This window comes from Squalius cephalus (genome assembly GCF_949319135.1).
Source record: "Squalius cephalus genome assembly, chromosome: 5".
Lineage (NCBI taxonomy): Eukaryota > Metazoa > Chordata > Actinopteri > Cypriniformes > Leuciscidae > Squalius > Squalius cephalus.
Genome location: NC_137126.1, coordinates 18,459,980 through 18,478,038, shown reverse-complemented (window position 1 = coordinate 18,478,038; position 18,059 = coordinate 18,459,980). Strand labels below are relative to the sequence as shown.

The 18,059-nt window shown below is 44.4% G+C and overlaps 1 protein-coding gene across 2 annotated transcripts in view; it reads left to right on the top strand.

Annotated features, from left to right (window-relative positions):
- The window catches only part of LOC307158217 (uncharacterized protein), a 130,099-nt gene that overhangs the window by 67,065 nt on the left and 44,975 nt on the right, over nucleotides 1-18,059 (top strand). For both annotated transcript variants that reach the window (XM_079870617.1, XM_079870618.1), the window contains exons 13-16: nucleotides 10,935-11,048; nucleotides 11,245-11,478; nucleotides 15,191-15,346; nucleotides 15,528-15,713. In XM_079870617.1, the coding sequence (XP_079726743.1) occupies nucleotides 10,935-11,048; nucleotides 11,245-11,478; nucleotides 15,191-15,346; nucleotides 15,528-15,713 (690 nt within the window). The remainder of the gene's footprint in view (nucleotides 1-10,934; nucleotides 11,049-11,244; nucleotides 11,479-15,190; nucleotides 15,347-15,527; nucleotides 15,714-18,059) is intronic.

The following is an 18,059-nucleotide window of genomic DNA, read 5'->3' as shown; positions in this document are numbered from 1 at the left end:
TTAATACCGCTTGGGACTAAATTGGCCCACTTGAAGTATATAAAAGTATATGTTTAAGTGTACTATAAGTGTAACAGTAGTACACTTTAAGTGCACAACTAGTTCATAATTATGTTTCTCATTTGTACTGCAAGTGAACTTATGAGTATACTAGTAGTTTACTATTTTAATACTTGTAGCAACTTTGAAGTATACTCTAAGTAAACTACTAGTTTAGTAGTTTTATGCTACAAGTTTTCTTTTAATGTACTCTCAGTAAACTACTAGTTTAGTAGTTTTATACTACAAGTTTTCTTTAAGTGAACTTAACATCATACTTATAGTTTACCATTTATATATTATTTTTGCTCTTTTAGTGTACTCTCAGTAAACTACTAGTTTAGTAGTTTTATACCGCAAGTATACAGCAAGTTTTCTTTAAGTGAACTTAACATTATACTTATAGTTTACTATTTATATATATTTTTTTGCAGTTGCAGTAGGCCTATACTATGTTATTTTTTATACTTGAAAAATACCTTTAATTCTACTTTCATTTTAAAAACATTTTATTAGCTTCATGCATCCTTTTTTATCAACGCTTGAATGTCGGTAAGGTTCATAAAGAAAGGCAACATTTTAAACAAAATAGTTGAGAAAATCACATTTTTGTCAAAGATCAGATTCAGAACGATGATCAAACACAGATGGAGTAAATCGAGTTCAACACCCCCACAGCTTCAGTCATTCTCTTACGAGAGGTTCTCTCGTATTGCGTAAGTTTAGTTTACGCTACGGGTAAAGTCATCTTTTCCTTAATTTTTTATTCATTGTCAACGCAGTGCAGCAGCTAGCAGACCTAGAGCAGGCTATCTAGCGCGCTCATTGGATGCTCAGCGGCAACTGCTTAAGCCTACCAGTGAGCCTGGCGTGACGTCACGCCCAATGAGGGCGCGTACACCCTCTCGCGTCACAGCCTGCCAGAATGGAGGGTGGCTAGCGTATAAAAGGAAGGCTCGGAGGCAGATTCTCTGATTTTCGTCTCTTCAGCGAAGCTCTCCGCATCGCTGCACTCCGAGAGAAGCCGTCGCCGTTGAAATAAGCGCCTGCAAGCCTAGGAAAGCGTCTGAGGAGCCGGTTGTCTTCGCCGCCTTCAGCCATCCGTGCCTGCTTCGCTATCCGGCGACAGTATCCTTTTACTTCTTTCTGCTGTGTGTTCGCCGCCGCGACACACTTTTGCTAAAAGAGCCGAGGCGTTTGTTTCAAAATGTCTCGTATTTCCTGCGGCTCGTGCCGAGCCCATCTCAGCGACAGGGACCGCCATCTGATCTGCGCTCTCTGCCTGGGACGTGACCATGCAGCCACCGCCTTGTTTTCGGGCGGCTGCGAGCTCTGCGAGGAACTGCCGATGTCGACCCTGCGGGCTTGACTCGCCTTGTTCGACGCTAATGCTGTCACTCCACCTGTCTCTGGGCCGCGTAAGAAGAAACGCCGCTCACAGAGACCACCGGAGTCCGACGGGCCAGCCAGGTTTTCGCCGGATCCTCTCCCGTGAGCCTCGCTCTCTCCCTCTCCGCCCCCGCTTCACGACGTGCAGCTGCCGGCTCCTGCCCGCACTGCCGTCGCCTTAGGGGATGAAGCGGATGAGGACGCCGTCATCGACAGCTGCTCTATCCTGGCTTCGGACAGCGAAGAGTGGTCCGGATCTCACCGCTCCACCTCCTCTTCGACCCAGGAATCTGGCCGGGCCTGCGCCAGTGTGGACAACGAGCTTCTCCGCCTCCTCACTCAGGCTGTCGAGCACCTAGGCCTCGAATGGTCACCACCAAAGGCGCCCACGCCTAACAGGCTCGACGGGTGCTTCCTGCCTAGCCGCCGCCAAGCGCCTGCCTCTAGGCCAGCACCCTTCCTGCCCGAGCTCCACGCTGAGCTCTCTAAATCCTGGAACGCTCCTTTCTCCGCGAGACTCGTAAGAGAACGTAATCGGTTACTAACGTAACCTCGGTTCTCTCTAGAAGAGGGAACGAGTATTGCGTAACCCGCCGTGCTAGCGCCACGAGCTCATGTCGCTTCAGTCGACGAAAACCAGAGAATCAGCCTCCGAGCCTTCCTTTTATACGCTAGCCACCCCCCATTCTGGCGGGCTGTGACGCGAGAGGGCGCACGCGCCCTCATTGGGCGTGACATCACGCCAGGCTCACTGGTAGGCTTAAGCAGTTGCTGCTGAGCATCCAATGAGCGCGCTAGATAGCCTGCTCTAGGTCTGCTAGCTGCTGCACTAATAAAAAATTAAGGATAATTTTTTGGCTTCATATCTCGAGAAAAGATGACTTTACCCGTAGCGTAAGCTAAACTTACGCAATACTCGTTCCCTCTTCTAGAGAGAACCGAGGTTACGTTAGTAACTCTAGCCTACCCAAAAATTCAGATACGCAGAATTAGAAACATATATCTGTTTTATATCAATATTTTAATCAATATTTTCAAACAAAGTTTCATAAGACTGTATATGAAAAATTATGTAAAAAAAAGTATATTTAATAGGCTACTCGATCAAAAGAGTTAACACAACTACAAGCCAAGTATACTTTGAATACTTAATTATACTTTAAGTATATCTCGATCAAAAGATTGAGTACAAGTACAGGCCAAATATACTTGGACTTTTCTCTCAGTATAAGTCAAGTACACTTAAGTGTAATTAAGTATATTTCTGAGAAGTACATAAAGTATATTTTTGATAAGTATAAAAAATGTAGACTGAAAGTATGCTTTCTTCTTTTTAGTTAAAAAGAAGTATACTAATAGAACACTTGAATAAACTTATTTTCCATGCTTATTTTATTTACTCAATAAGCTATTCCACCCGAAAGTTTGTTACTATATAAAGCTGAACATGTTAGTTTATAAGACGGTGTGTAATATTATAATTTAAAAAAAGTATTTAATAAGCTACTCAATCAAAATAGTAAACACAAGTACAAGCCAAGAATACTTAGAATACTTAATTATACTTTTAAGTATATCTCGATCAACAAGTATAGACCAAATATACTTAGACAAGTATACTTAAGTGGAATTTGAAGTTTATTTCTGAGAAGTATATAAAAAGTAGACTGAAAGTAAACTTTCTTATTTTTAGTTTAAAAGAAGAATACTAACAGCACACTTTAATAAACTTCTTTTTCGTAAGGGCAACACTGAAGGTAGAGGTTTTAGATGAGCTCAGTGAGTTTGCAATAACAACGCAGTATCAGTGTTTCCCACAACTTTGGAACATGGGATAGGCTACGTTTTCTAGCATGCCCTTCTCTCAGCCTCATTTAAACCCAGTCTACCCAGCCACTCAGTCTGTGTGTGTGTGTGTGTGTGTGTGTGTGTGTGTGTGTGTGTGTGTGTGTGTGTGTGTGTGTGTGCTTGTCTACTGTCACTACTTTGGACCTGAATGGAACTCATATCATGTCAGACAAACATAATCTAAACCTCAGCTGTAACGAAACATCACTTAATTACTCACTTTTTTTTATTCCATGCATTCTTGGGTTTTGAAAAAGGAATTAGTTTTATATAATGTGATCAGTTATTAAATATATCCTAACCAAACTTTTTGGAGTTAAATCAAAGGAAATTATGGTTTGTGTCGGTTAAGTTGTTGTCGTTGGTGCCTCTAACAGCGCCCTGGTACTGCCAGCCTTCTCAGAAAAGCAAGACTGTTGACTGCAACAACACTAACGACTGTTTTCGAATGTAATAGGGAGTTTCACAACATTTTATCCCTCTGTTTATACTGGGAAACAATCAAATTTTCATGTTTGTGTTAAAGGATCTGTGCTGTGCAATCTGATATAAATATTTAGTTCTTTGCAAGGCGACATGAATTCTGTCAGCAAACAGTTGCTCAAATATTTATCCATGTCTAGTATATTTGAATTTATGGGTTCCCTTTTGAGAGGTCTCTCGTATTGCGTAAGGCTAGTTTACGCTATGGCAAAACTCCTTTTCTCGAGAATATTGTAGCCAATTTTTTAAAACGCAGTGCAGCTGCACAACATACACAGATGAGCGACTAGCGCGGTCATTGGCTGTGCTGCGGCAACTGCACGAACCAATGGCGAGGCGGCTTAGACGTGCGAACCAATCAGGCCGCTTCGCATCCTAGCGCGTCAGAGCCCGCCAGAATGGGCTTGGCTTATGGCTATATAAGCACCCATTCTTTGCCAAGGAACTCAGATTGTATTTCCTTCAGAGAACACTCCACTTCGCTGATCTCTGGATAGAAGCCTTCGCCACCGTCAACTAGCTTTCAGTGGAACAAGCCTTCTGCTATTCAGCCCTGAGGACGCCGGCTTCCTGGGTTCACTGGACGCTGCCTTCAGCCAGCTGTTTTGCTGTGCCATCTGGCGTGCCATATTCTTTAATGCTAGTGTGCTCGCCGTCGCGTCACACTTTCTAAGAGAGCTAAATTTGTGAGGCGATGCTTCAAATGCCTTGCACCACCTGCGCCTCATGCCGAAGCCCTCTCTTCGGCGGGGACTGTCACATTCTCTGCGCTTCCTGTCTGGGCCGCGACCATGCTGAAGCTGCACTCGTCATGGGCGGCTACCCTGAGTGCGACTTGATGGATCTCCCCACCCTGCGGGCTCGACTGGCTGTTTTCTCTCTCCCTTTGCTCGAGCCACGGAAATAGAAGTGCCATTCACAAAGGATGCCAGAGCGGATGGATGCGAGCGAACACACGCCGGCCCAGTCCCCATGTGCCTCGCTCTCTCCCAGAGAAACTCCCTCACCGGTCCTGTTTACACAGGTGGACCAGCGCCCCTCTCTGCAAGCGGCAGGTCTTGTCTCTTTCAGGGCATCGGACGAGGAGGACGAAAAGGATGACAGCTTTTCCATCGCTGCATCCGAATTCGACGAGTCGGCTGGCTCCGTTTCAGGCCCCGCTCCGTCAACACAAGCCAGCGCGAGAACGAGCATCAATACAGAGCTTCTCCGCGTGCTCACCAAGGCCGTTGAAAACCTCAGGCTCGAGTGGTCTTTGCCCAATGAGCCCACGCACAGCAGGCTTGATGAGTGGTCCCTCCAGGGGTGCCGGCAGGCCCTTCAGCAGAGACCCGCCCCCTTCTTCCCAGAAGTGCACGACGAGCTGACGAAATCGTGGAACGCGCCACACTCAGCTCGCTTAAAGCCTTCCTTCTCCTCGACGCTCTCTACCGTAGACGGTGTTCTGGAGAAAGGCTATGAGACGATTCCTCCCCTCGAGGAAGCGGTGGCCGCACACCTTTGCCCGTCCACCGCTACTGGATGGAAAGCTAAAGCATCGCATCCATCCAAGCACTTCAGCTCTCGCTGGCCGTGCATACGCCGCCGCTGGCCAAGCTGCTTCGGCGCTTCACACCATGGCTGTCCTCCAAGATTTTCAGGCCAAACTTCTCCGCTCTTTGGACGAGCCTGGACCTGAACCGGAAGCTTTCAGGGATCTGCGCAGAGTCACAGAAATGGCCTGCGAGCCACAAAGTCGACAGCCCAGGCGATTGGATGTATCATGGCTAGCTTGACGGTGCTTGAGCGCCTATGGCTTAATTTGACTGATATGAAGGAAGCAGATAGGGCAGCTTTTCTGGACTCCCCTATCTTCACCACCGGTCTTTTCGGCCCAGCAGTCAAAGGGTTCACGGAGCGCTACACTGAGACTCAGAAAGCGTCACAACCTGTGCATCACTTTCTCCCGAAATGCTCCAGCTCTGCTTCTCAGCAGGTAAAATAAGCGTCTCTGGTCTCCCAGCCCCGCCCAGCGGCTGAAGTCCGTCACTGCTCTCGCTCTGCAAAGTGCCAGCAGTTCCCTGAGAGGTGGGGACCCCGACCCAAGATTGTGTTGGACCCCGAGCCTCGTAAGCCTTCCTAGCCTTAGGAAGAAAGAGAGAGAGTTTGAGTCCCGCCGAGGCCGGACCACTCTCCAAAAAGCGTCTCACACATTTCCCAGTCCCCTTTTTTCAGGCGGCTGGAAATACCAATGTTGCAGTAAATGGGTCTGTTATAAAACACGTACACCTGCAAACAAACGCCGTAAAGAGCTCTTTTCTGTCTGTCATATGTAGGTCACGTGCCCATGATAAAGTATGCACCCCTATACACAAGCACTGTTCCCACAGTATTAACCTGTCCTCCAACTCATGCTGGGGATGTAATAAATGCAGGTCATGTGTCCACTATACAATACGCACCCCTGCACTCAAGCACTGTTCCCACAGTATCAAACTCTCCTCCAGCTCACGCTGGAAGGGTAATGAATGTGGTGCGTGTGCCCACTATGAAGTACGCACCCCTACACATAAGCACTGCAAATAAGCACATAAGCACAGTACCAATTCTCCCCCCAGCTTGTGAGGGAGATGTAATAAATGTAGGTTGTGTGCCCACTATGAAGTACGCACCCCTAGACTTGAAAACTGTTCCCACAGTTTCAGTTCTCCCTCCAGCTTGCGCCGGAGATGTGCTGAAAGGTGTGCCCGCTGTAATGCACACGCCCCTGCACATAAGCGGTGTTCACTCATCATTACAAGACGGCTGTCACAGAGCGGCCCGTCCCTAGTTTTCATTCAACCCCTAGCTATGCAGTATATCAGTATGGGTGTTGAACATAATAAAACGAGGCTACTCGCTACAGTTTGCTCGCAGACCCCCGCGCTTCCGAGCCGTGGTCGAAACGACAGTGAGAAGAGATGTGGCGCACATCTTTCGCACCGAAGTGTCGAAACTGTTAGAAAAGGGAGCTGTCGAACCAGTCCCTCTTTCACAAAGCGAGTCAAGATTTTACAGTCGCTACTTCCTCGTTCCGAAAAAGGATGTCGGCCTCAAGCCCATCCTAGACCTCAGACACCTATACAAAGCTTGGTTTTTCTCAGTGGATCTGAAAGATGCTTATTTTCACATTCAAATATTGCCCCATCACAGGCCATTCCTGAGATTTGCCTTCGAGGGGCTGGCTTACCAGTACACAGTACTACCGTTCGGCCTATCACTGGAACCTTGTACATTTACGAAGTGCATGGACGCAGCACTCTCCTCCCTGAGGCAGCGGGGATTACGAGTGTTAAACTACCTTGACGATTGGCTGATTATAGCCCAATCGGAGGAACAGTTGATAACTCACAGATCCTGGCTCCTCAGCCATTTACAATGCCTGGGCCTAAGGATCAGTGCTTCTAAGAGCACACTGTCTCCCAGCCAGGGTATTTCTTTCCTGGGTACAGTGATAGACTATACAAATGAAAGCGCGCCTTACGTCAGAGCGCGCGCTCACCATTCAACGCCTAGCGGCAGCTCCTCTCAAGAGATTTCAGAGGATGTTGGGTCTCATGGCCTCCAGCTTGGACTACTGCACATGCGTCCTCTCCAGCACTGGCTAAAACCCAGAGTACCGGCTCATGCGTGGTGATTTGGCTTACAAATCAGAGCGAACCACGGCTGTATCAAAGCCCTGGCTCCCTGGAAAGCAGCCGACTAGTATCAGTCAGGTGTGAGTATGTGTGTGGTTTCGAGGAGAAAAGTGATCTCGACAGATGCCTCCAACCTAGGTTGGGGGGCCCTTTAAGAGGGCAGGCCCGTCTCTGGCCTATGGTCAACCCCGGATAAGCGCCTACATATAAACTGTCTAGAGATGAGAGTGGTTGCGCTATCACTGAAAGCTTTTCTCCCATATCTAAAAGGCTACCATGTCCTGGTCCGGACGGACAACATGGCAGTGGTGTCCTACATAAATCGCCAGGGCGGTCTCAGGTCAAACAATCTGCATGCCATGGCCAGGAGTCTCATTCTATGGGCTCAGCACAACCTGTGCTCTCTGAGGGCAGCGCATGTTCTTTATTTATTTAACCTTTATTTATCCAGGTAAACTGTTTGAGAACCACTTCTCATTTACAAACATGACCTGGCCAAGAGGCTACAGGAATAAATAGGGACATACTGTACAACTGTACATAGTCAAACACATGACACATAGAACAAGCAATTGAATTAAAAAAGGTAGACAACAAAGAAAAGAGAAAAAGAAAAAGAATAAAGTGCTTAAATATGTGTGTATAAATATGGTTCATAATTGTCAGCAGGAACAAGAGTCAACTATGTAATTTTGGAGGTTTTGCTTAAAGGTGGAGATTGGGATCAGAGATGTAAGTTTCAGGGTATTTTGTAGTATGTTCCAGTCATGTACTGCTGCAAAGTGGAAGGCATTACGTCCAAAGGTAGTAGAAGTAGGGGGGGGGGGGGGTACTAAATTTAATCAAATTACTTGATCTTGTGTGATAGGCGTTATGAGCGGCATGAAGAAGAGATGACAAATAGAGAGGTGTCTTGCCCAGGATTGTCTTGTATATGAAGAGAAACCAATGATGGAGCCGCCGGGTATAAAGGGAGGGCCAGCCCACCTGGCATGTGCCAGGCATTCTGAACCAGGGTGTGGATATGCTATCCAGAGACAATGTTCCCCCAGGTGAATGGTCTCTTCACCTGCAGACGGTTCAGCTGATATGGAGCATCTTCGGCGAGGCAGAGGTCGACCTCTTTGCCTCAGAAGACAACGCTTGTTGCCGAACATTTTTCTCAAAAAGCAAGGACACGCTAGCCCACGACTGGCTGAGCTGTCCGCTATATGTATTTCCTCTGGTCACAATGCTACCACATGTCATCGAACGGATCAGGGAAAGCAAGTGTGCAGTGCTACTAATAGCCCCTCTTTGGAAGACCCAGTTATGATTCTCCGAGTTGGCACAACTCCTAGAAACAGCCCCATGGCCAATACCGCTGAGGAGAGATCTCCTCACGCAGGCGAACGGGAAAATCTGGTATCCCCGTCCCGAATTGTGGGCCCTTCATGCATGGCCCCTCTGCGGACCTGAAGCATCTCTTGCTCAAAACCGCTCTCTTACTGGCGCTCACTTCAGTTGAGAGAGTGGGCGATTTACATGTGCTATCAGTAAGCGCATCCTGCCTTGAGTTTGGGCCTAACGACTCCAGAGTCGACCTTAAGCCAAGGCATGGTTATGTTCCTAAAGTGCTCTCGACTCTGAACAGAGCAGACTCTGAGCACTTTAGGAACATAACCATGCCTTGGCTTAAGGACGACTCTGGAGTCGTTATTTCACTAGCAGCTCTTCCCTCACCAGAGGATGAAAGAGACGCGAATTTACTTTGTCCCATCAGGACTCTCAGAGATTATCTGGAGCGTTCTGCCTCATTCAGACAGTCAGAATAGCTTTTTGTATGCTTTGGCGGCCGCACCAAGGGGCTCGCCGTTTCGAAGCAAAGATTATCATGTTGGATAGTTGATGCTATCGCGCTGGCTTATGAGTCTAAGGGCCTTCATTGCCCCTTAAGCGTCAGAGCTCATTCCACGAGAGGTATGGCCTCGTCTTGGGCTTGGTCAAGTGTAATACCTATTGAAGATATCTGTGCAGCGGCCGGCTGGGCCTCGCCGTCCACATTTATGAGGTATTATAACCTGGAAGTTCCTGCTTTGCAAGTGAGGGTTCTTTCAATACAAGATGTGTAAGCACAAACCCCCTGAGCCTTAGGGCCCGATACATATCCGGTCCTGGCTAAATTCGAACTACGGTTCTATATACATTATAAATGGTTTGGCCCTCATTAGGCCCATTCCTTGTTTTTCCCTATACGAAGGCTGTCACGGACTGGCTTTTATTGGGTTCATACTTTAAGCCTCATACTTTAATACTCTTCTATAAGCCTCAGACATCTTGCCTTAGGCTACTGAACGGAACGAAGTTAAGCACGCACAGCGTTTTGAAGGGGGTTCCCATAGTGTAAGCTAGCCTTACGCAATACGAGAGATCTCTCGAAAGGGAAGGTCTTGGTTACTAACATAACCTCGGTTCCCTGAGTAGAGGGAACGAGTATTGCGTAACCCGCCGTGCTACTGTGCTTTGATCAGGGGATCGCTTCAGTCGATTAAACCTGAGTTCCTCGGCAAAGAATGGGTGCTTATATAGTCATAAGCCACGCCCATTCTGGTCAACCATTCTGATTGGTTCGCACGTCTGAGCCGCCTCTCCATAGGTTCGTGCAGTTGCCGCAGCAAAGCCAATGACCACGCTAGTCGCTCATCTGTGTATGCTGTGCAGCTGCACTGCATTTTAAAAATGTGTCTTCAATATTCTCGAGAAAAGGTGTTTTCCCATAGCGTAAGCTAGCCTTATGCAATACTCGTTCCCTCATCTCAGGGAACCGAGGTTACGTTAGTAAACGAGATGTTATGTTTTATTGCTGATTTTTTTATTCACCCTGCTCGAAAGTTACAGGCTATGTTCACGTGTTTTGGATGTGAACAGCAAAAATCTGTGACATTTAAAAAAATTCAGATCTGGACTCACTTTCATATGTGGAATAAAATTTAATAGGTACTCTATCGTTCAAAACTTTGTGTTTATTAAGATTTATTTTTTTTGAAAGAAGTCTATTATGCTCAGCAAGGCTGAATTTAATTGATCAAAAAACAGTAATATTGTAAAAACAATAATATTGTAAAATATTATTGCTGTTTTGGTTACACTTTATTTTAAGGTGTCTTTGTTACAATGTAATTGTTCATTTAGGTATTGAGTAATACTATTAACATGTACTTACTATAGAGTTAGGATTAGGGTTTTGATTAGGGTTAGTTGAATGTAATTATTCATAATTTACAGTTATTACTACTGTAAGTACATGTAACAAGGAGACTGCAAAATAAAGTGTTACCACTGTTTTCTATTACGATGTATTTTAAAAATGTAATTCATTCCTGTGATGCGAAGCTGAATTTTCAGCATCATTACATGCTGATTTTCTGCTCAAAAATATGGGCAGTGCCTGATATGGACATGTAAACAATCTTGTTGCTTCTGGCTTTTGAAACTAGATTTATAAGAACATTTTTGATGAAATTGCTTCTTTCTTTCCAGGCTTTAGTGGTCAGAACTGCGAGGAGAACATTGATGATTGTCTAGACCATCGCTGCCTTAACGGAGGGACCTGTGTGGACACCTACAATTGCCAATGCAAGCCAGAGTGGACAGGTACCAAATGCCTACTCAAACCCTACACTTCAATTACAGCTAGACACAAAGACATTTTTGAATCAGTAAGGCTAACCAGGTTTCATTGGGTAAAATCTCTTTTTTTTTATTGCCGTTGTATCTGTGTTTAGAAATGTACATGCTGTATTCTGCAGTGAAATTAACAGCTATAAATATTTATATATTCATTCCTTAGGTCAGTTCTGTACCGAAGACGTCAACGAGTGCGATTTGATGCCCAATTCCTGCCAGAATGGTGGTACATGCTTGAACACGCAGGGTGGATACAACTGTGTGTGTGTGAACGGCTGGACAGGGGATGACTGCAGCGAGAACATCGATGACTGCGCAGATGCTGTCTGCCTCGCAGGAGCCACATGTCATGATCGGGTGGCTTCCTTCTTCTGTGAATGTCCTTACGGGCGCACAGGTGTGCATCGTTTTTTCACATGCAACTGAATCTTGGTTTGAGGCACTCATTTCTTTTATTGGAGCATTAGCTTTATGAGAGCTTTGAGCAAAACCATTGAAGATAATTTAAAGACCCTATTTTTAGTTTAATGGACCACTTATTTTACTTATTTTCTATTGAAAAAGAAATTAAGATGGGACATATCAATTTGCATTTTTAATCTGCTAAAATGAATTTAGTCCGTATTGTATGTACACTTGCACATAGATGATGTAAAGCTAATAGCCATGGATTAAGTGTCATGACATTATGTGTAACACTTTATTTTACAGTGTTCTTGTTACACATCTTACATGTAGTTGCTATAGTTGTTACGATGCAGAGCAGGAAGCAAGAAGCAGGATCCAAGTGCAGCAGTGTTTTTATTAAATAAACTAGAACTTTGACATAAACTCAGACTTGGGAACAGAACAAAGAACATGCAACCTAACAACATCAATAACTCACAATGACTGAACTAAAACACAGGGCTTAAATACACAGACAACCAAGCTAAACAAGATAACAAGGGGGCGTGGTAAATAAGAAACACCTGGGAAGACTAATCAACATAACGGGAGACAGCTAAACATGAAAAGACAGGGGAACACATGACAGACAAGAACAAGACACAAAACCCACACCGTGACATAGCCCCCCCTCTATGGGCAGCTCCCGATGCCCATCAAAAAAAAAAAAAGTTCAGGAGGGCGGTGAAGCGGAGGCGGTCTTGGGGGAGGGACGGAGGGCCAGGCCCGCACTGGAAACCGGGACCAGGATATAGGCAAGGCGGGCCTGGGCCATGGAGCGTGGGCGACCAGGGTGGAGCAGGACGTGCCGGCGACCAGGGAAGAGCAGGACGTGCAGGTGGCCAGGGCGGAGCAGGATGTGCAGGCGGCCAGGGCGGAGCAGGATGTGCAGGCGGCCAAGGTGGTAAAGACCCTTCGGGGGACCATGGCGGGGAAGACCCTTTGGGCGGCCAAGGCGGTGAAGACCCTTCGGGCAGCCATGGCAGAGCGGCCTTCATGGTCCCATCACGGGACCCCAAAATCTTCTTGGGGGCAGCTACGGGGTCATAGGCTGGAGCACCGGCTCAGGAACAGACACCGGCTCAGGAACAGACAGCGTGGCAGCGGCCATCTTGTCCGGAGGCACTGGCTCGGCGGATGTGACGTGAACAGTCTCTGGATCGGCAGACGTGATGTAAACAGTCTCTTGTGCGGCAGGCACGACGTGAACTGTCTCTTGCTGGGCAGATGGGACGTTAACAGTCTCTGGCTGGGCAGACGGGATGTGAACAGTCTCTGGCTGAGCCAGCATGACATGGAGAGCAGGCTCGGCAGGGCTGACGTGGAGCGCAGGCTCGGCAGGACTGGACGGGACCAGCGGCGAAGGCTCTGTGCTGGACTGGACCAGCGGCGAAGGCTCTGTGCTGGACGGGCTCTAGAACAGGGACTGAGACTTGGACAGGCTGGGCAGGAGAGTCTTCTTGGCCACACATGCTGACATCAGCGGGGAATCGGCCACGCTGGAAACCAGTCCCGGACGGCTATAGACCGATCTGGTGGCTGGCTTGATGATTGGCGTGACGTGAAGAACAGACTGAAGGGATACTGCGGGTTCACGGAGCTTCTCCTCCACGCCCACAGCAAACGACGAATCACTCAGGAAAAGGGCCAGGTCGATATACCTTTTTAGCGTCCAGCCGGTATAGACCTCTGGCATCATTTGGGCGATATCCTCGTCCAGACCGCTCCGGAACAGATCCATGAGCTGGACGTCATCTAGTGACGCTAAATGGCAGTAAGCCCAGAAGTCCTTCACATACCTTTCAATGGGCTGGCCATCTTGAAATAGAGCAGCAAGGAATCTCCTTAGGGTCTGGTTGCTCACAGCTGCTGGATCCATTTGTGGTGAGTTATTCTGTTACGATGCAGAGCAGGAAGCAAGAAGCAGGATCCAAGTGCAGCAGTGTTTTTATTAAATAAACTAGAACTTTGACATAAACTCAGACTTCGGAACAGAACAAAGAACATGCAACCTAACAACATCAATAACTCACAATGACTGAACTAAAACACAGGGCTTAAATACACAGACAACCAAGCTAAACAAGATAACAAGGGGGCGTGGTAAATAAGAAACACCTGGGAAGACTAATCAACATAACGGGAGACATCTAAACATGAAAAGACAGGGAAACACATGACAGACAAGAACAAGACACAAAACCCACACCGTGACAATAGTAATTACTATAAATTGTGCATAATTGCATGCAACTAACCTAAACCACACCTTAATCCTAATCAGGGTTTGGTATTATGCGTGTGGATTTCAGCAGTGACGTGTAACGCAGTCACTCCTACTAGCCAATTTGGCAGGTTGAATTATATATATCATATATGCATGTAGTCTTTTAAAAATCATCTGAAATAATAAACTAAGTGCAATTTAGTGTTGTCAAAAATATAGATTTTTCGATAAATATCGATAACGAAATATCTGAAATGCTTCCAATACAAATTTTCCACAAAATTGATACTGTACATGACATCAAAATCTCATCTCTCTGACAGCGAGTTGACACACAATCTTGCCTCCCCTCTTTCACTCGTCTCATTTGCGTCGAATGAATTGCCCCGGCATAGGATTGCGCATATTTTGCATAATTTTACTCATTCCCTCAGCTTTTGTGTTCACACCCAAAGTTTGCACACATAATGCCGCCTCTCAGTACTAAATTGAGTTCCTTTTCACTGCTTATTGCACTTAAACAGTCAAAAACACACAAAATAATGGAAAAAAAATTGCTGGTTTTGGCGAGTATTCATGTAAACACAGTCAGTTATGTTTTAAGTGCACGTAAACAGTTGAGAAAGAAAATGCATGTGTAACAGTATAATGGATCTGTGCGTCAGGTCTTAAAGTGACAGCAGCCTAATATACCTGCTGCCAAATTATGAGATAATATTAAAAAATATCTAAATGACAGTTTTTCCCAATGGTATTGATGTCAAAATTGTGGCCAGGGAAAATGCTGCATAGCTGATAACTTTGGAAAACCACTAGCCACAGTGGCTGGTGAGCAAAAAAGTTCATGTCAAGCCCCGAACCTAACCCTATGTCACATTCACCACCTTCTTCCTCGTCTGTGTCTGCACTACACTTCCCATCCCAGAATCCTACGTCATCATCACCTTCACCTGCACATCGTCATCATCATCCTCATCACCTGTGTTCACCCATCATCATCACCATCACCTGTTGTCGTGTCATTATCATCTTTGTATTTAAGTTCCCCTTCTCACCCATGTCTTGGTCGGTTATTGTTTGTGTAGTTAGCACTCTGTTTGTGCACGTACACTATTTCGAGTTTGTTTGGATTTTGCCTAAGGAAATAAATATTGAGTATTTTGTATCTTCGCTTGACCTTCGTCTTCTTCATCTACCCGTCGATGTTACACCCTATAGTCAGTACATGTAGTTAAATAATTATTACTCAGTACTTAAATGTATAATTACACTGTAACACAGACACCCTAAAATAAAGTGTAACCAACATTTGTTTTGATTTCATGAGGTCTTTAAAACCTGCCATGCTGTTTAAATAGGAGACAATCACTAATTTTTATTGTCATAAATTTCTGTACAAGCTAATTTTTTTAGCTTGTGTGTATCGATGTCTTAGGTCTGCTGTGTCACCTGGATGATGCTTGCATTAGTAACCCATGTCAGAAAGGCTCAAACTGTGACACCAACCCATTCAACGGCCAGGCCATCTGTACCTGTCCTCTGGGTTATGTTGGCCCAGCCTGTGACCAAGACGTTGACGAATGCTCACTGGGTGAGTAATGGCTTCTTTAAAAAAAACACCTGAATAAAATTAACACTTGAACAACACAGTAACCACCCAGAACACCCTAGCAACCACTTAAAACACCCTGCCAACCTGAATGTATTAATGATCGAATGATGGATTTCCAAAAAAAAAAAAATTGTAAAGGTGTTTTGTGTCTCTTTTTTAGGTGCAAACCCTTGTGCACATGCTGGAAAGTGTATAAACACAAAAGGTTCCTTCCAGTGTAAATGTCTGCAGGGATATGTGGGTACTCAATGTGAACTGGACATAAACGAGTGCATGTCCAACCCATGCCAGAATGATGCTACCTGTTTGGATCAAATTGGAGGCTTCCATTGCATCTGTATGCCAGGTAATCCAAAAAATCTGCTGCATTTGGTTTTGGACACAGTCTATATCTAAATGCTCACTATATATTACCTCATACTGGTGATGTCATTACCTTACATGACCAACCTGTGATCCAATAAATAGCTTTTTTTAGCTGTAGCTCTAATTATACTGATGCCTGTCTACATAAAGCTGATATTTTGTTTCATATAGACAAAAGAAACAATATTAGCATCGCTAAGGCAGGCTGAATTCTCTTGCTAAATCTTGAACTAATATGCTTCACCCAAACTGGTAAAGCAAAGGAACTAGTTCACGTTCCTTTCTGACTAACAAAATAATAAGAGTCCATCTTTCCATCTTTTGATGATATTATTTTTCTCAATGTGTATGTACTTTCTCTGGAATCATTTAATGAAAGGTATAAAGTACAGTAAATCTAGTTCAAACTGAAATTTCTAAATATTATTACCCCAATCAACAAAATCTCTACCAATTACATATAATATAGCAGTAAATTATTGTTATTGTTATCATTATTAGCCTGATAAGAAAATTTGGTCGATATATAACAGCCGATAAATAAAGATTATTTCCTTCGGCGGAGACACTTCAGATGCACACTGTTCGCCACGATGGTTTTTGAATTGCTTGAAAAATGATTGGAGTGCAACATATGCAGCGTAAGTCTGTCATATTGGCTACATGAAATTCTAGATATAATATATAATTTTGTGCTTAGGACATGGCTTTTAATTATGAGACTTTTGTTTTTGTAATCAGGCAAAAATCATATAAAAATTTGGATTTAGATTTATCGGCCAATATATCGGTTATCAGCTTTCAAATATAAAGAATCGGTGCATCCCTACAAACTATATAAATTAATCAACCGAATAGTATATCAAAACACAAAAGCATAATTTAAAAATAAATAATACAATTAAATGGATATAAAAAAAATACGTAAATAAAAAATACAGTTACAATGCAGTTTGGCTTCATGACAGAAAGTAGTGACAAAACAAAGCCACATGACATGGAAACTTATTGGTCAAAATAAAAAGCTTTAAAATAATTGCAATATTCACAGTGTTGCCATATTTTATATGGCCAGCTGAATCACCATGAATATATTGTGAATATTTGATATATTGCCTGGGTCTAATACTTATGTGATTATATATTTAGCAGACTTGTTCTAGCATATACCCTTTCCTGGCTTAACAGCTGTTTACCATGCTAACAATTCAAAGCCACAATGTCTTAAACACCCCTCATGATTATGGGGTATATCATATGGCTTGAATCTTGAATCTTTTTAATAACAATGAAGGCTTTAACTGACATTAGTTACATAACAAATGAGTTCATTAAATGACGAATCAATGGCAGTTAAATCAATTAACTTTGATCGCTGAGAGGAAATCCACTCTGCTTATTTTGACTCAAAAGTGTCCTGTTGACGACATCAGTTCCAGTGGCAAGACAAATGATATCAGCCTTCTGTCCGGGTCAACACTGAAGGTAGAGATTTTAGATGAGCTCAGTGAGTTTGCAATTACAACGCAGTATCAGTGTTTCCCACAACTTTGGAACATGGGATAGGCTACGTTTTCCAGCATGCCCTTCTCTCAGCCTCATTTAAACCCAGTCTACCCAGCCACCCAGTCTCTGTGTGTGTGTGTGTGTGTGTGTGTATGTGTGTGTGTGTGTGTGTGTGTGTGTGTGTGTGTGTGTGTGTGTGTGTGTGTGTGTGTGTGTGTGTGTGCTTGTCTCCTGTCACTACTTTGGACCTGAATGGAACTCGTATCACGTCAGACAAACATAACCTAAACCTCAGCTGTGAGGAAACATCACTAAAGTAATTTCTCACTTTTTTTTATTCCATGCATTCTTGGGCTTTGGAAAAGGAATTAATTTTATATAATGTGATTAGTTATTAAATATATCAGTTATTAAATTATAGTTACTGTACCTAAAGGCACCGGGGTGGCGGTGCCGCCGGCTTTGGCCCTTCATCGCTGACTTATTACTTGACTTACCTTATTCTGATTTTATGATACACTCAAAATATTCCACAACAAATTCTTTAAATTTAATGTAAAAATAAAAACGAAAGTAAGCAGTGTTGGGCTCACGTAACCCTCTCATTAGAATCAAAATGTTTCAACATTTGCCATGTATTTGGATGCTAAACTATTCTTTATTATAGGCTTTGTACTTCACTCATGTTCCAATATCGACGAAAAAAAAAATCCTCTTCACACGTGCAAAAATGTGCTTGGAAACATCACAGTGGAGCAGTGCTTACTGTGAATGGTACGAATTGTACTACTGACTATTTAAACAGAGCAGTGTAATATGT